Raw genomic sequence first — 17,396 nt, 5'->3', positions numbered from 1 at the left:
AAAAAGATTTGAGGGGCGCCTGGGTGGCTCAGTCGGTTAAGCGGCCGACTTCGGCTCAGGTCACAATCTCGCGGTCCGTGAGTTCGAGCCCCGCGTCGGGCTCTGTGCTGACAGCTCAGAGCCTGGAGCCTGTTTCAGATTCTGTGTCTCCCTCTCTCTGACCCTCCCCCGTTCATGCTTTGTCTCCCTCTGTCTCAAAAATAAATAAAAGCGTTAAAAAAATTTAAAAAAAAAAAAGAAAAGAAAAAGATTTGAGAATGCTTTGTAAACTAAAAGGGCTGCACACCCTTGAGAATCATTCTTACTCTACTTTTCTCCCTGTTTTTTTTCTTTTCTAATAAGAAGAGGTCAATATAAGACAAAGTATAGTTAATTTATAGCCCCAACCCACTAAGCTTAGTAAAAAAAAAAAAAAAAAAAAAAAAAAAATTAAAATAATAACAGTTAATGTTTAATGAGCTTACCCTGTGTCTGGCACTGTTCTAAAATTAAAAAAAAATTTTTTTTAAGTTTATTTATTTACTTTGAGAGAGACAGAGACAGCACGGGCAGGGGAGAGGCAGAGAGAGAGAGGGAGAGAGAATCCCAAGCAGGCTCTGTACTGCCAGCCCAGAGCCAGACATGGGGCTCGAACTCACGATACAGTGAGATCATGACCTCAGCCGAAACCAAGAATTGGACACTCAACCGACTAAGCCACCCAAGTGCCCCTAGAATTTTTTTATTAAGAGATCATTCACATTAGAAGATATTCACATAATTCACATAAAATTCACCCTTTTTAATGTACAGTTCAGGGGTTTGGGCAACTACTGAGAGACACCGATTCTGGAACATCTTTATCACCCTAAGGAAAACCCTTCACCAAGAGCGAACCCTCGTGTAAGCTATGGCCTTCAGGTGATATTGTTGTGTCATGTAAGCATACATCCCACCCTGGTGTGGGGTACGATAGTGGAGCAGGCTGTGTTTATATGGGGGCCTGGGGTATATGGGAAATCTCTGTAACCTTCTGCTTTGAACCTAAAAATGCTCTAAAAAATAAAGTCTATTTTATTACCATACCCATTAGCAGTCACGATGTATTGCCCCTCTTCCCAGCCTCTAGAAACCACTGATCTACTTTCTGTTTCTAAGGAGTTGACTACTCTGTACATTTCATATAAATAGAATACAAATATATGACCTTTTCACTCTGGCTGTTTCAAGCAACATAATATTTTCAAGGTTCCTCCGTGTGATCTAACGCATTAGTACTTTATTCTTTTTTTTTTTTAACTTTTCAACATTTTTATTCATAGTTGAGAGACAGAGCAAAAGCAGAGGAAGGGCAGAGAGAGAGAGGGAGACCCAGAATTGGAAGCAGGCTCCAGGCGCTGAGCTGTCAGCACGAAGCCCGACGTGGGGCTCGAACCCACAAACCGTGAGATCATGACCTGAGCCGAAGTCGGATGCTTAACTGACAGAGCCACCCAGGCAACCCTACAGTTCATTCATTTTTGGTGGCTGAATAACATTCTCTTGTATGGGTGTAACACATTTTGTTTATCCATTTATCGATAGATATTTGGGTTGTTTCCACTTCGGGGTTGTTATGAATAATACCGTTATGAATAATACTGTATATTCAATATACAAGTTGTAGTGTGAATATGTCTTCAGTTCCTTTGAGTAAATACCTAGGATTGAAATTCATGCATTATATGGTATCTCTACATTTAACTTTCTGGAGAATTGCCAAATCATTCTTTAGAGGGACGACATCCTTTTATATTTCTACCAGCACTGTATGAGAGTTTCAATTTCTCCACATTCTTGCCAACAATTGTTATTGTCTGCTTTTTTGTTTGACCCATCCTAGTGGGTGTGAAGTGCTCTCTCATTACGGTTTTGATTTGCACTGCCCAAATGACTAATGGATGTTGAGCATCTTCTCATGTGCTTATTGGCCATTTGTATATGTTCTGTGGAAAAATGTCTATGCCAAGTCTTTTGCCCATTTTTTTAAAGTTTATTTATTTATTTTGAGAGAGAGAGACAGACAGAGAGAGAGAGAGAATGAGCAGGGGAGGGGCGGGGTGGGGGTGGGGGGACAGAGGATCCAAAGCAGGCTCTATACTGACAGTGGAGAGCCCAATGTGGGCTCAAACTCATGAACTGTGAGATCATGACCTGAGTCAAAGTTGGATGCTTAACTGGCTGAGCCATCCAGGCACCCTGTCCTTTGCCCATTTTTAAATGGAGATGTTTGAGTTTGTTTGTTTGTTTGTTTGTTTTTATTGTTGGGTTGTAAAACTCCAGTATAGGTTCTGGATACTATAACCATATCAGATAAATGGTTTGTGAATATTGCCTCCCCTTTTTGTGAGTGGTCTTTTCACTTTCTTGGTAGTGTTCTTTGAATTACAGAATTTTTTTGGTTTGGCTGCTTGTTCTTTTGGTGTCACACCTAAGAAATCAACTTACTCCTAAATATTTTTCTACGACCTTTATAAGTGCTGGCTCTTAGAGTTAAGCCTTTGATTGGTTTTTAGTCTGTATATGGATCAAGATAGTGACCCATCTCGGTTCTATGTGGATGCTCCCTTCCACGTGGATATCCTCTTGTCTGGGTACCATTCGTTGAAAACAACTATTTTTTCCCCTGTTGAATTATCTTGGCATCTTTGTCAAAAATCAATTGCCCATAAATATATGAATTTATTTCTGGATTCTCAATTCTCCTGCAGTGATCTATGTGCCTATCTTCATAACAGCACCACACAGATTTTATTGCTGTAGCACTGTAATACATTTTGAAATAGGGAAGCATGGACCCTCCAATATTGTCCTTCTTTTCAAGATTATTTCCACTATTCTGGGTCCCTTGCATTTCCATATCATTTCAGGATCAGCTTATCAATATCTTCAAAATCAACAGCTAAGGGGTGCCTGGGTGGCTCAGTTGGTTAAGCCTCCGACTTCAGCTCACATCATGATCTCGTGGTTTATGGGTTTATGGGTTCAAGCCCCACGTCAGGCTCTGTGCTGATAGCTCAGAGCCTGGAGCCTGCTTTGGATTCTGTGTCTCCGTCTCTTTCTTCCCCTCCCCCCCACACTCTGTCTCTCCTTCAAAAATAAATAAACATCAAAAAAATTTTTTAAAAAATCAACAGCTAAGATTTTTTTTATTTTTTTTTAATGTTTATTTATTTTTGAGACAGAGAGAGACAGAGCATGAACAAGGGAGGGTCAGAGAGAGAGGGAGACACAGAATCGGAAGCAGGCTCCAGGTTCCGAGCTGTCAGCACAGAGCCCGATGTGGGGCTTGAACTCACCAGCTGTGAGATCATGACCTGAGCCGAAGTCGGACACTTAACCAACTGAGCCACCCAGGCGCCCCTCAACAGCTAAGATTTCGATAAGGATTGCAATCAATCTGTAGATCAATTGGGGGAGTAGTGACAATATTATATTTTCTAATATACGAACATAGGATGTCTTTCCATTTATTTCAATCTTTAATTTCTTTCAGTGATGTCTTTCATCTTCAGCATGCAAGTATTTCTTTTTTTTTAATTTTTTTTTAACATTTACTTATTTTTTAGAGACAGAACATGAGCAGGGGAGGGGCAGAGAGAGAGGGAGACACAGAATCCGAAGCAGGATCCAGGCTCTGAGGCATCAGCACAGAGCCTGATGCGGGGCTCGAACTCACGAACCACGAGAGCATGACCTGAGCTGAAGTCGGACACTTAACCGACTGAGCCACCCAGGTGCCCCTAAACGTGCAAGTATTTCTTAAAGCACAGTTTTGCTAGCAACAAAATACCTCAAGTTTTGTTTATCTTCTCTTTCATTTTTTTTAAATGGATTTCTTTCTGAATAAGGAGATATGATTTAAAAAAATGTTTTTAATGTTTATTTATTTTTGAGAGAGAGAGCGAGCGTGCACTTGAGCGCACATGCAGGGGAGGGGCAGAGAGAGAGAGGGAGACACAGAATCCAAAATGGCTCCAGGCTCTGAACTGTCAGCACAGAGACCGGTTCCTGGGGGGGGGGGGGGCGGAATTGAACTCACTAGTTATGAGATCATGATCTGAGCTGAAGTCATATGCTTAATGGACTGAGCCACCCAGGCGCCCCTCTTCTCTTTCAAATTTTAAGGATAGTTTTGCTGGATGTTGAATGCTTGATTGACAGTCTTTTTCTTTTAGTGTTTTCAATATCTTGTCTCACTGCCTTCTGACCTCAGTGGTTCCTAAGGAGAAATCAACTGTGAGCTTGTTGAGTATCCCTTGTACCTGAAGAGTACGCTGAAGAGAATCACTTCTCTCTAGCTGTTTTCAAGATTCTTGCTTTGCCTTTGACATTCAGCAGTCTGAGGATGATGTGTCTAGGTGTGGATCTCTGAGTTGATCCTACTCAGACAGTTCCCATTGATTGTTTTTCTCCTGTGTAGGGACCATGGTTCCTTATTTTGTTATGCCCAGAATTCATGATCCCCAGAGACCACCAGGGAGCCGAGTCCGATGCAAAAGCAAAGAGCTTTTATTCGAGCTAGCTCGAGCTCAATCCCCTACCTGCACCGACACCGCGGTGAGATACGGGAGAGAGAGAGCAAGTTTCAAAAGCACAAAGGTTTTATAGGGGTCTAGGGGCAGTTGGTGAGGTAATGGCTGTGGCCTCAGCTGATTGGCTGGGGAAGGGTAGGAGTCCTGTTACGCAGGTCGCTGGGCGTGTTTTGATCAGGAGGTTTGAACGGGTGAGCGGGAGGTTACTCAAGGGGTGGAGGCGTGGTCTGAGGTTTCTGCGATTTTCCCGGAAAGGGGCATGTCGGGGACATAGTCACTCAAGGTGGAGGACACAGAACAAGACGGAGTCGGCCGGCGTAGGTCCGCCCTTTCAATTTCTTTTCACGTCTCATAATTTTTTGGTGAAAAATGGGACACTTTCCGTACTATCACGTGGTGACTCTGCAAGTCAGTTTCTCTCTATCCCCACAGTTTGTCGTTGTGACTATTTGTTGCTACTATTTGTTTTAGTGACTTTTCTGAATTAATTCTCTGAAGTCTGTATTCTTTTGCAGGCGGGACTGAAATAAATCTCTGTTCAGTTACCCTAGTGGTCATCAAATGGTTAGGCAGAGATTTCCTTAAGTGCCTGGAATGGGTAAGTCTCCCAGTCTTTGTTAGGGGCAGTCTGTGCTTGTGGGGGCACGCTCCTAGCCCTACGGCCAAGCCCTGAATAACTCCGCCTTGGCCTTCACTTCCTGCTTGTGCAGGGCCTGGAGGATAGCCAGAGGTGAGAGTTTAGGACCTTCCCAGATATTGCCTATGCATCTGCACAGCCCTGGATGCACGCATCGTACACATACACACGGCCTTCCAGATTCCCAGGAATATGTCAGATTTTCACAGCCCTCTGTGGACAGTCCATTCTCCAGTTTGTCCTTTTGGTTAGCCCACGGAAGCCTATTGTTTTCTGCCAAATGTTATTTACCACCTCAGGCTGCCCCAAGGTTAAACAATTGCCTCTGAATGGTTTTGACAAATGGCCCCAGGGGAAAAACTTTTTGCACTGGGTGAGCTCCTGGTCAGGTCAAATAAAGATAGCCTTGCAAGTGAGGTATTCCAGGGAACCACCCGACAGGCCAAATAATGACAGTTCTCTGGGAATGAGGCTTTGAAGGAGCTACAACACTATTTGTCACCTCTGGTGGCAAATCCAGGCTGCTGGATTCTAAGTCTGCCATGGAGTTGGTGAGGGGCTGGGGGGTGGGAAGGGGATAACTCAAGTTAAAATGCCACAAAGGTCACTATTCTGAACAAGGTTAAGCCCTGTTCCTTAAATAAATGCTCCCTCGATTGATGCACGCTTTTGATTAATTCCAAGAATTCTGAAAACATTGATTCTGACCATTTTTGCCCATTTTGTCATTGCTTTTATAGAAGAAAGAATTTTCCGGGTGCCTGAGTGGCTCAGTTGGTTAAGCATCCAACTTCAGCTCGGGTCATGACCTCACGGTTCATGGGTTCGAGCCCCACATTGGGCTTTCTGCTGACAGCTCAGAGCCTGGAACCCGCTTCCGATTCTGGGTCTCCCTCTCTCTCTGCCCCTCCCCAGCTCGCACTCTGTCTCTCTCCGTCCCTTAAAAATAAATAAGCATTAACAAAAAAAAAATTTTTTTTGATGAAAACATTTTTTCAAAAGAAAAGAATTTTCAGAAGTCTGACACTACAATTTTTACTTTTCTAAACCTTTTGCAGATATCACCTAATATATTTTTGGCCACAACTACAAGGCAGGTATTGTTACTGTCATTACTATTATCTGACAGATGAGGAATCTGAGGCGCAGAGGGGTGACGTGACTTGCTCAAGGTCACAGAGCTAAAAAACTGGAGAAGCCAGGATTCGTACGTAGAGATGAACTCCAGGGCTGGCATGCCCTCTAGGCTCTTTGGTCTCCCCAGGCTTGAAAAAGGAGAACTGGAATCAGAGAGTCTGAATCCAAGTCCCAGCTTTGCTGTTATCCCATTGTGTGACCCTGGGTGCACCAGTGCCTTGCCCTCTGCCTCAGTTTCCCCATATATAAAATTGAGCAGTTGGCTGTTATCTCCTATTCCTGCTCAAGATTTTGAATTTGTTTTGAATTTGCCCACCAGACACTCCCCCATGAAGTTATGACCCTTGGATGGGGGCCAGGTCTGGGCAACCCCCACCCCCCACCCCCCCATAGAGACTGTTCCCTGCACCAGAGCTCATCCCTGGTGGGTCAGCTGTCACACACAGCTCTGGCCCAGCCCAGTTGCCCGGAGGCTTTAGGTGACTCCAGAGTAGGCTTTGTCTGCTGGGGCTGTCACTGATGTTAGGACGCCTTATCAGCTGTATTGTGGAGCTAGGTCACTAATTCTCCTTCTGGCTCCTAGTCTGAGCCTCCCAAGGCCAAGGAGGGCCAGGCTTGGAAGGGGTGGCCCTTGCCTCACCCCACTATTCCCCTTTTTCTCCTCCCACCTCAACCACCATCCCCACCAAAGCCTGCAGGAACCAGACTCTGAGTTTCAGGCCACAGGATAAAGAGCTTTCTTTAAAAAGATTTTTTTTTTTTTTGGTCCAAGACTTTTCCTAATATTTGGTTTCAGGTGACCCTTCTGACCTCAACTCTCACTTCTCCCTTCCCTTCCAAGACTCTGGACACACACATGTTAGGCACACCCCTACCTCAGGGCCTTTGCACCCGCTGTTCCACCTGTCTGGGACTTCCACCTGGCTCTCTTCCTCACCTCCTTCAGGTCTTGGCTCAAATGGCCCTTGTCAGTGAGCCCTTCCATGTCCTCCCTAGGTAAAACATGCCTGCCTCACTCCTACCACCCCTTTCTCCTCCTCATTTTACTTGTTTCCTTAGGACAGACAATTTTGTTACATAAGCCAATAAATTGCTTTCTTTGCCCAAACCGGTTTGAGTTGCGTTTTCCTTCCTTTGCATACCAAGCATCCTAAGCACTGCATCCCCGAGGGAGACTTAACGGCAAAACCCTCTGAAGCCAGGGGCCCCTCCCTTAGCTCCCCCAAAGGACTTGACACAGAGCTGGGTGCATGGGAGGCCCTGACCCAAAGAAGGACAACCTGCCTTGAACTGCAGTGCCACAGGGATTCTCCAAGATGACGGCTGTGTGCAGGACGACAGCTAGGCCGTGGGCAAAGGGAAAATATTGATTCAGATGAGCTGGCCTGGGCCTCATCCTTCCCATTGTCGCCAACCTGGGTTTGACCCAGCAATTGGGAAACCTCTTTTTTTCTCTTTCTTTTTTTTTTTCCCTTTGTTCAAGTCCGGCCAGGGCCGGCCCTTTCTACCAGGCTTGTGAGCAAGGTGGAAACTATGGTGGTTCTGGACAGGCTGAGGTTTGCGTGCTGGAGGCTGGCCTTCAGCCCTGCCGCGTCCCTGGCAGTCAGTCTCCCCAACTGCCATACCCGCGACACCTGCTCACCAGGCCACTCACCACAGTTGTTCTGGCCTGGCCGGCTGGGCAGCCACGGAGCGCCCCACAGAGCAGAGGGACCAGGAGACGGCATTCAGAAGTCGGCTGACCCAACCCACCTGGGGAGATGGGCTGATGAGGCCAGAGAGGGAAGGAGACCTGCCTAAGGTCACACCGGCATTCCACAGAATCACTGGGCTTGTGAGACCAGACCGACCTGGGTCTTAACCCAGTTTAGGCTCCCTGGGCAAGCGCCACCACCTTTGTGAGCCTTGGTCTCTCATTGGAGGTTATAATGGTCTCTCCCTCTCCTGTATCGAGTTGTGGGGCGGATGACAGGAAGAGACACACAACATGGGGCCTGGTCCACACCGGGTGGGGGGCCCTCATCTACACACTTGACTCCACCAGCTTGTGTCGTCTTCGCAACAACCCTGGGAGGCCAGACAGTTAGTGACCCCATTTTACAGATGAGGACACTGATCCCAGGAGAGTTGAGAAGCCCTGGACTTGCCAGGAGGAGAATCTGGGCCTGGAATCTCTGGGCCAACATGGGCCATAGAGAAAAGAACACCCTTCCGCTGTCTGATTCTAGCCCTGTTCATTGTCTTTGAGCTATTCTGTACCTCTTTGGTAAGTAACTGATAGGTATGCAAACTCCATCTTTTAGAAATCCCCCCTCCCACCCCCCTACCCCCGCTTTTGTGGAGAAACTAGCTTTGTCTCCGTTTTTTCCAGATGAAATTGTGCCTTTTTCACTTTTTCTTCGAACCGGTCATAACATCTGTCTGATTCCCCCATTTAACAAGGCAAATAAAATCTCTAACACGTGTTCGCGTCTAGATTTGTAAGAGAATCATGATTTTACCTTTTTGTATGAGAATCATGATTTTTGCCTTGCTCTGAAAAATGACCCCTTAACAGGGTCGTCGAAATCGATGCCAGATCCTTCTGGCAGCGGTCCTGTAACTCAGCCTCCCCATCGCCCCTTGCTTACCTCCAGTGCTCAGGACTCAGCAATTCTATGTGTATTTTCTAGATGATCCTCATACGGGATGCCACGTATCACCGTTCAGTTTACACACGAGGAAACGAGGGTTTAGAGGCCGAGCAACTTAGCCCAGGTGACACAGCTAAAGCCAGCACTCTCTCCCTCTGAAGCTGTGCGTGGATGTGTGTGTCCTGCCTCCTTGACTAGGTTGTGAATCCGGCTGCAGGTGGCGTCCAAAGAATGCATTTGGAAATGGCCTAGTGGGGGAGGGGGGTCCAGGTGGTGCTGTGGTTAAGGAGCAGGTTCCAGAGGCCCCGGTAGGTTGCTCAACCTCAAGGGAGTGAAGCTACATTGTTAACAGTTGTTAACAGTTGGCTACATTGTTAACAGTTGGTGGTGTCTTTGACCCCTCCAAATCCTGAAGAATGATCCAGGCCTATGGAGTGGCCTGCCCATTTCCACCCCTTCCCATATCTCCCCGCTGAGAAACGTGCCCAAAGTCAAACCACTTGTAAGTGATAGAAAGGCCTTGAACTTCAGAAGGCTGACGTTGCAACGCTGCGGTCTTCAACACCTGGACATAAACCCAAGTTTGTGCTTCTCAGCCGTGTGACCCTGGGCCACATTTAACCCCTGTGAGCTCCTCAACCTCTCACGAAGTCGTTCAGAAAATGGAACCCGGAGAACGTAAGCCCAGTGCCAGACACATGGTAAATCCTCCGTAAATAGAAGCTGCTTTCCAAGGCCCCATTAGCTCGAATAAGGAGCCACTGCTTGGGAGCCCCTGCCATGTGCCAGCAGCTGTGGGAGGCACTTGAGCGACATCATCTCCAGGAATCTTCTTGACAACCCTGCCGGACACACCATTATAATCCTTATTTAACAATTTGATAAGTCACCTGCCCCAAGTTGCACAGAGACTAAGCGCTGGACGGAGACGTAAACCCAGGTTGCCTGCCTCCAAGCCCTAGACGCTTTTCCACTCTAGGCATGTGTTCGTTTTTGAAATGTTTATTCGTTTTTGAGAGACGGTGCGACGCGCGACTGAGTCCAAGCATGGGAGAGGCAGGGAGAGAGAGAGGGAGACCCCGAATCCAAAGCAGGCTCTAGGCTCTGAGCTGTCAGCACGGGGCCTGATGCGGGGCTTGAACTCACGAACCATGTGATCATGACCTGAGCTGAAGTCAGATGCTTAACTGACTGAGCCACCCAGGTGCCCCTTGTTCATTCATTCAATAATTCAACAAGTATTTATCGGGAACCTACAATATATACCAGGCACTGTTGTAGTAGCTAGAGGGGCAGCAATGAACCGAACAGACACAACCCCAGTGCTCACGAAGCTGATGTCCTAGTTAGGGGAGCAACAGGCAAAACTTTTGGCTTTTCGAGGTGAGGCTGGTCACCCATGCCACCTGCCAGGCCAGGTGGGGCAAGTGTCTGATGCAATTTTGGGGCCAGGGCTAGACTTGGCTGAGGTGGGGGGCGGGGGAAAGGATGAGGACTAAGTCATTGAAAAGATGGGTATATGAAGATGTCTGCTGAGGGAAGCGGAGGATTCTGGGAGGAGAATGGTCTCAGAAGGGGCAGAGCAGACCCTCTGGGACCACTGGGACTGGAGTTTCCTGAGGACTGTCTCCCCTTGGGGTCAACAACACACAGAGTTACAAGCAGGTATTTCCATGAGTGATGATTCTGACTGCACTGAGGGCACAGCCTGCTGTGGGGTCCCCAGTCTAGGGCTCCCCTGAACCTTCCAGTACAGGACAAGGGAGATCTGCACCTCACCCTGCACGGCTGCCCTGGGTGGGCACTTGGGTGGGCCCGGGCGCCCTCTTGTGGCTTCTCTTGTCTCTGCAGGGACCCCTTGCGTCCCTGCGTTTGGAGGGGCTTCCCATGCTTAGACCATTTCTCTGTCCCCAGCCTATACCTTTTTCCCTATTCCCAGCCTTACCAGCCTCCAGCCAAAGTCTGAAAAACTGTTACGGCTCTCTCACCTTTTCCTGCATAGATATCAGAACCCAGAGCTTGGGTGCCTGCAAGCGCCTTCGATCCTATCCTGGGACACAGCCACGTGGTGATGTATAGACATACCATCTGGTTCAAATCCTGACTGCATCACTTAGAAGCAGTTGTACAACCTGTGTGTACCATAGCTTTGTCACTTTAAAAATGAGATTAATGGGGCGCCTGGGTGGCTCAGTCGGTTGGGCGTCCGACTTTGGCTCAGGGCATGATCTCGCGGTTCGTGAGTTCGAGCCCCGCATCGAGTTCTGCGCTCACAGCTTGGAGCCTGGAGCCTGTTTCAGATTCTGTGTCTCCCTCTCCCTCTGCCCCTTCCCCGCTCATGCTCTGTCTCTCAAAAATGAATAAACGTTAAAAAAAAATTTTAATGAGATTAAATAAGACAATACTGGACAATTTCTGTTAAAGCCTCACTCCTATCCCCATCCTGCCTGCCATTTTTCAGAATTCTGGGTTAGACTCAGCCAATGGGAGGCAGCAGAAGCACCTTATTGCTTCTCCAGTAGCAGCGGATTCAGTTTCAGTTCAGTTTTGCAGCCACCTTTGCAGATTTTTCTCTGAATACTGCCTCAGGACAAGAGGCAGCGGTGCTCTCCTGCACTTCCTGCAACTTCCAGACTCTCTGAAAGCTGGAGGCAACTTTCCCTAATCTTTACATTCCAACCCATCCAGCGGGTTCCAATACTGAATATTATTAATCTGGGAGGGCTTCTTGGAGGAGGTGAGGGTGTTGGAATGATGCTAGGCCACAAAAGCAGAAGGCTTCCAGTGTTGAATAATTCCACCTCAGTGCCCATTTGGGCCCTGCCCTTCAGCTCACCTCTTCACAGTTTCCAGGGAGACAGTTTCCAGGGAGCTTGGAATCCTCATATTGATGTCACTTGGTAACCAGGAGCTGGTGGCTGCAGCCACCTCTCACGTTCTTTCCATCATCCTGGGCCCTCATCTCTGGCATGGGCTCTGCACGGCCCAGGTAGCGGGGGGCCCAGCTGGGGAAGCACCTTCTCCCTGCTTCCCTTCTCAGCCAATCACAGGCCTCACAGGGACCACCGAGACTCTTGTTGATGGCGGTAAGTCCACAGAAAGTGCCAGATGGACCAGGGGCGGGGCACCCTCAACCTCCAGACCCAGAGGATCGTCCCGTTAGTTCTCATCCATGGAGTACCCTGGGGTTCAGCGTGGATGGAACATAGTCCTGGCCCGAAGGGCTCCCAGCCTAGTGCAAGAGACAGAGCGTACCTCATTGTTGCAACACGCAGATGTTAGCATCTGTTACATGCTGCCGGCTGGGCCGCAGACTAGCAAAGGCGTGGCTCATCCTTGCGTGGGGAGGATAGCAGATGCCGTGGTATCCAACTCACTCCTTAGCAGTCACCTCTAAGCACCAAAGGCTACTTCCTCTAAACTCTGCAGTTCTCTACCTGAAGGCTTTTCATGCCCCCAGAAGCAGCCCTCAACCGCAGGGAGTGAGTGAAAAAAAAATCAACTTAATTCTCTCACCCTCCGTTGGGACAGGTCTAGGATGTGTGTCTCCCAGAGTGGCTGGACGGGACGGAGCTCAGGTGCCCAGAGGTAAAGGGCTCCATCACCTAACACCTCCTGGCCACTTCCCAGTCTCTTATCCCCACCCTTTTGCTGCTATTTCCTGGAAGCAGCTCCCAAATAAGCCATTCAAATCCCTGTCTCAGGTTGGCTTCTGAGGGAACCCAGACTGGCATAGGGAGGATGATTTATTACAGGGAAACAAAGTTCTGCGAAACTCGCGTTATACCTAATCGTATGCAAAGCAGTGGCTGACCCAAGGGATGGGTAGGGGAGCTGTCTGCCCGGGTACAAGCAATGAGGGGGGCTGTTGTCTGTAAAAAAGTTAAAAGCAGTGATTTAGCTGACCAAAGGCCTGTCTGCTTTTTATTATCACTATACCGGCCATTATAATAAGCTTCAATGATAAAATTCTCCTCCCCCGTGAGACTGATGGCTCTTGCTGTCCCATGTCCCCTCCTTGGCACCCCACTGATGCCAACTGCACTGAGGACAGAGAAATTGATTGTGGGCAGAGGAGATGGGGGAAGGCCTCATGCAGGAGGCAGCAACAATGTCCTAAACACACAGCACTACCTGCATTTCACACCTCCACGCTTTGCATATGCCATTCCCTTTTACTGGGATGCCTTTTGTGCCTCAGTTCTCTCCCAATCGTCCATTATGATGCAGTGCAGTTGGGTATCTCCTCCTCCAAGAAGCCCTCCCTGACCCCCAGCCTGAATTAGATTGCCTCCTCTGGGCTTGCACAGACCTCCAAGTGCCCCTATGTCATGGCAGTCTTCACACTGGGTTACCTTTGTGAGTTTTTTTTTTTTTTTTTTTTTTTTTTTTAATCACCAGACCATGGGCTCCAAAGTGTCAGGAACTACAGTCTGTTCATCTGGGGCCTGGCTCACAGTTGACACTTAGGAATGGGTCTGCCCCTGGGGCACCTCTGTGCGGTCCGCGGTCTGCATCCCCATCCATGGCAACACAGCCTATGGAGGTTTAGTGAACGAATGAATGGGTGCATGGGTGGAATTTTCAATAACCGGGGAAGACATTTATTTTTTTTTATTTAAAAAAAAAATTTTTTTTAACATTTATTTATTTTTGAGACAGAGAGAGACACAGCATGAACGGGGGAGGGGCAGAGAGAGAGAGTGACACAGAATCGGAAGCAGGCTCCAGGCTCTGAGCCATCAGCCCAGAGCCCGACGCGGGGCTTGAACTCGCGGACTGTGAGATCGTGACCTGAGCTGAAGTCGGACGCTTAACCGACTGAGCCACCCAGGCGCCCCCCCGGGGAAGACATTTAAAGCAGAAGAGACAGAGCAAGTAAAAGCAGGGAGGCTTGAAAAGTGCAGAGCTTCTCAGTGGAAGGGGTAAACGGTCTTAGGCCGCAGGCAACATAGCTCAGGAGTCCATCAGCTTCAGCACCACCCACGGTGCGGTCAACATACCTGCAATCTACCTCAGACACTTAGCTGGAATCCCTGCCGATGGGGTTCGAGAATCTGGGTGTCCCAGAGAAATCCTGGGAACAAAAAAATGTGGAGTGGCATGGGGCCAGCTAACAAAGTGAGGGGTGAACTGCAAAAAGGTGAGACCGGCCCCATTAAGTTGAGCCCACACCAATAATTCATTCACGTAGCATTCATTCATGCATTCATTCATTCAATTAGTGTGTATTGAGCCAGGAAGGCACTCAGATATACCTGTGCACAAGACAGATATGACCTCTGCTCCCTTTTTCAGGGTCTAGTGGGAAGAGAGTCATGAAATTAACAAGCAAGCAAATAAATACCTGATATAAGGTCAGGTTATGATTAACACTTTGCAGGGAAGAAAGCAGGGTAAGGAAGGGATTAAAGAACAGAAGACATGGGGCGCCTGGGTGGTTCAGTCTGTGAAGTTTCTGAGTCTAGATTTTGGCTCAGGTCATGATCTCATGGTTCGTGGGATTGAGCCCTGCGTGGGGCTCGGCACGGACAATGCGCAGCCTGCTTGGGGTTCTCTGTCTCCCTCTCTCTCTGCTCCTCCCTCACTTGCACGCACACGTGCACCCTCCTGCTGTCTCTCTCAAAATAAATAAACAAACGTAAAAAAAAAACAATAGAAGAGGTTATCTTGGATGTAGCGTCAGGGAAGCCAGGGAAGTGAGAGAAAGAGTCACTTAAAATGAAGGAGCAAACCACGCAGATGTTTGAGGAAAGAACATTCCGGGCAGAGAGAGCAGCACATGCACAGACCTGGAGAACAGAACGTGTGGGAGAGGAAACCTGGTTAGGTAGCTACTGCAATAGTCCAAGTATGGGATGCTAGAAGATCAGATTGGGGTGGAGACCGTGGAGGCAGTAGGAAGTGGTCAGATTCAGAATACATTTTGAGGGTATAGTTGACTAGCTTTGCTTTTGAATCAGATGTGGGTGTGAGAGGATGGAAGTCAACGTTATTACAGCCAAGAGTGCAGGGGATGAGAAGAGAGTTGGAGGGGATGATGTCAGAGAGAGGTAAAGGGTGTGTGTGTGGGGGTGGGGGGGCGCAGACCATATGCAGGTTTCCAGAGATCATAGGGAGGACATGACTCTCCCTGAGTGTGTTAGGAGCCCTGGGAGAGTTTTAAGCAGAGGAGGAATGTGACTTGGCGTGTGTCCTAACAGAATCTCCAGTTGCAGAGTGTAGAACAGACTTTGGGAGACAAGAGATGAACTCGGGCAGTTCAGAGGTTGGTGCAGACATCCAAGTCAGAGGTGATGGTGGCTTGCTATGGGGTGCTGACTGGAATGGGAAAACTGAATTTACTTGAGCAAAAACAGTAAGCGGATTTCGAGAATCTTGTTGAAGAAATAGCAGGTGGCAAAAATCATAGAGGCGCAACTGCATCTTCTTGGAGGAAGCGGCTTCAATTCTCTGGGCTGGTTTTGTCATCTGCAAAACGGGGACGATAATGGAACACACCTCGCAGGGTTGTCGATAGGGTGATGTAGAGGTTTGGGCACAGGATCCAGCACACAATAAACATTTAATAAACTTTATCCTGGGAGCCAGACTGCTGGGTCCCGGTACCATCTCTGCCCCTCATTGTCTGGCTGAGTCATCTCAGGTCAAAATCACCCCTCTGTAAAACGGGGCTACCGTTAACGCTAACTGTATAGGGTTGGGTCGTGACGCTTAAATTAATGAATACACGTAAGGCATTTAGAATAATGGGGCACGTAGCAAGCATTGCATAAGTGCCAACTATTATTATTAATATATTTTAGTCATATTTCATAAACTCTTCCTCCACCAGCATATGCCCACCCTATTCTGAGGATGGGAAGTCTGTGGCTCAGAACAAGGTAGCCTCTCCTCGAGGACCTAACCTAGGGTCCCGCGTGTGTGGCGATCTCTCCAACTCCCTGGAAAAAGGAGATTCCTGTTTTAAAGGACCGCGCCCCGCCCCGCCCCTCCTGCGAGCTGCGTGGCGGAACGTTTAAGCGCTGCGCTCGGGTTTCCAGTCGGCGCGCTGGCGCAACGGGTCAGGCGCTTGGAGTTACTTCCGGCGGCCGTGTTCGGCCCTCGGGCGTCTCCATTTTGGCCGCAAGTGGGGCTAGGCCAGGGCGGGCGGAGCAGCGGAGCGGAGCCCTCCGCGCTCTCAGGGCCGAGTCGGCTTACGGCACTCCCTCCCTTCCTTCCTCCCTCCGCCTGCAGAAGCCGGGGGAGCGCATGGCGGGCTTGGAGGTACTGTTCGCGTCGGCGGCGCCGGCCATCACTTGCGCGCAGGACGCTCTCGTCTGTTTCTTGCACTGGGAGGTGGTGACGCACGGCTACTACGGCTTGGGAGTCGGCGACCAGGTACTGCAGAGAGGCAGCCCGGGGTCAGGGTGGTGGTGGTATGGTGGTGGATCCAAGGTCCGGAGTTCTGGTCCAGAGCGCCTGGCCCTCCCCACGCCGGAGTCCGGGCCTTGGGGCTCCTGGAACCTTCGGTATAGACAGCGGGTCGAGGAGCTCCTCTGCTGTCCCAGCCCAGCGCCCCTCAACACAGCTGGGACAACATGATTTTGGAACCCAAGGACCAGAAGCTCGCTTCAGCATAGCCTGGCAGTCTCCCAGGCCAGGATCGTGTGGACCTGACGCCGAGACAGGGGCGTAGCTCCTCTGAGCACTCCTCACCTGCCTGAACTCCGCCAAGCTCCTTCCCGCATAGCGGCGGGGGGTGGGGGTGGGGGGTTCTGTTCCCAATATTGCACTCGAACCTCCACCAGATATCTGAGTCCGAGCACGTTTATGGGGGCCCAGAGAACATACACACCCTTATCGTTTTACTGAAGGGTCCCGTGCAGTCTGCTCACCGCTGTCATCCCCAACTCAGGTTCTGGGATACAGCCCCCCCCCCCCCCCCACAGGTACACACCTGCACTCTGTATGTGAGGGCCAGGTAAGGTTACCTCCTCAACAGCTGCCCTACAGGGTCAGCCCCTCCTGCTCGCAGGTCCTCTGACTGCCTCTCCGAGCTGGGGGCCTTGCCCTCACACCCAAAGAGCCCCGGGATTGCTGGGCCCAAGCTCCTGCATAATTCTTTGCTGGAGCCTTTGTTCATCTTCTCTGCCCCTGCTTTGTGGCTTTCACCCTCCACATCAGCTTCCTGGTGAGAACTGGGCTTGGCCCCCTTCCTGCCCCTTCAGTTCTCTTCTACTTCGGCAGAGAAAATATCCTCCCAGCCTCACTCCCCACATACACGTAGGATTCCAAGCCTGCCCCTTCCTGTCACCGTTCTTCTCACCCTCGGAACCTGCATCAGCTCTGGGGAGCGGGGCACCTCACCCCTTGCATCTCTTATGGTGAGATTTTTAACCTTCTTCTCATTTTTCACTGCTTCAGTTCTCAAACTCCCTAATCCTGAGTGTCTCA

At 49.3% G+C, this 17,396-nt stretch overlaps 1 protein-coding gene across 1 annotated transcript in view; it reads left to right on the top strand.

The window, feature by feature from the left end:
* The first annotated feature begins 15,976 nt into the window (after window positions 1–15,976).
* The window catches only part of PSMF1 (proteasome inhibitor subunit 1), a 42,549-nt gene continuing 41,129 nt past the window's right edge, over window positions 15,977–17,396 (top strand). The window contains exons 1-2 of the mRNA XM_086701876.1: window positions 15,977–16,089; window positions 16,197–16,340. Coding sequence (XP_086558002.1) covers window positions 16,212–16,340 — 129 coding nt within the window. The 5' untranslated portion in view covers window positions 15,977–16,089; window positions 16,197–16,211. The remainder of the gene's footprint in view (window positions 16,090–16,196; window positions 16,341–17,396) is intronic.

Source organism: Puma concolor, chromosome A3, assembly GCF_028749965.1.
Source record: "Puma concolor isolate L17-30 chromosome A3, mPumCon1.1.hap2, whole genome shotgun sequence".
Lineage (NCBI taxonomy): Eukaryota > Metazoa > Chordata > Mammalia > Carnivora > Felidae > Puma > Puma concolor.
Note: the sequence above shows the minus strand (reverse complement) of the source record. Positions and strands in the feature narration are given on the sequence as shown.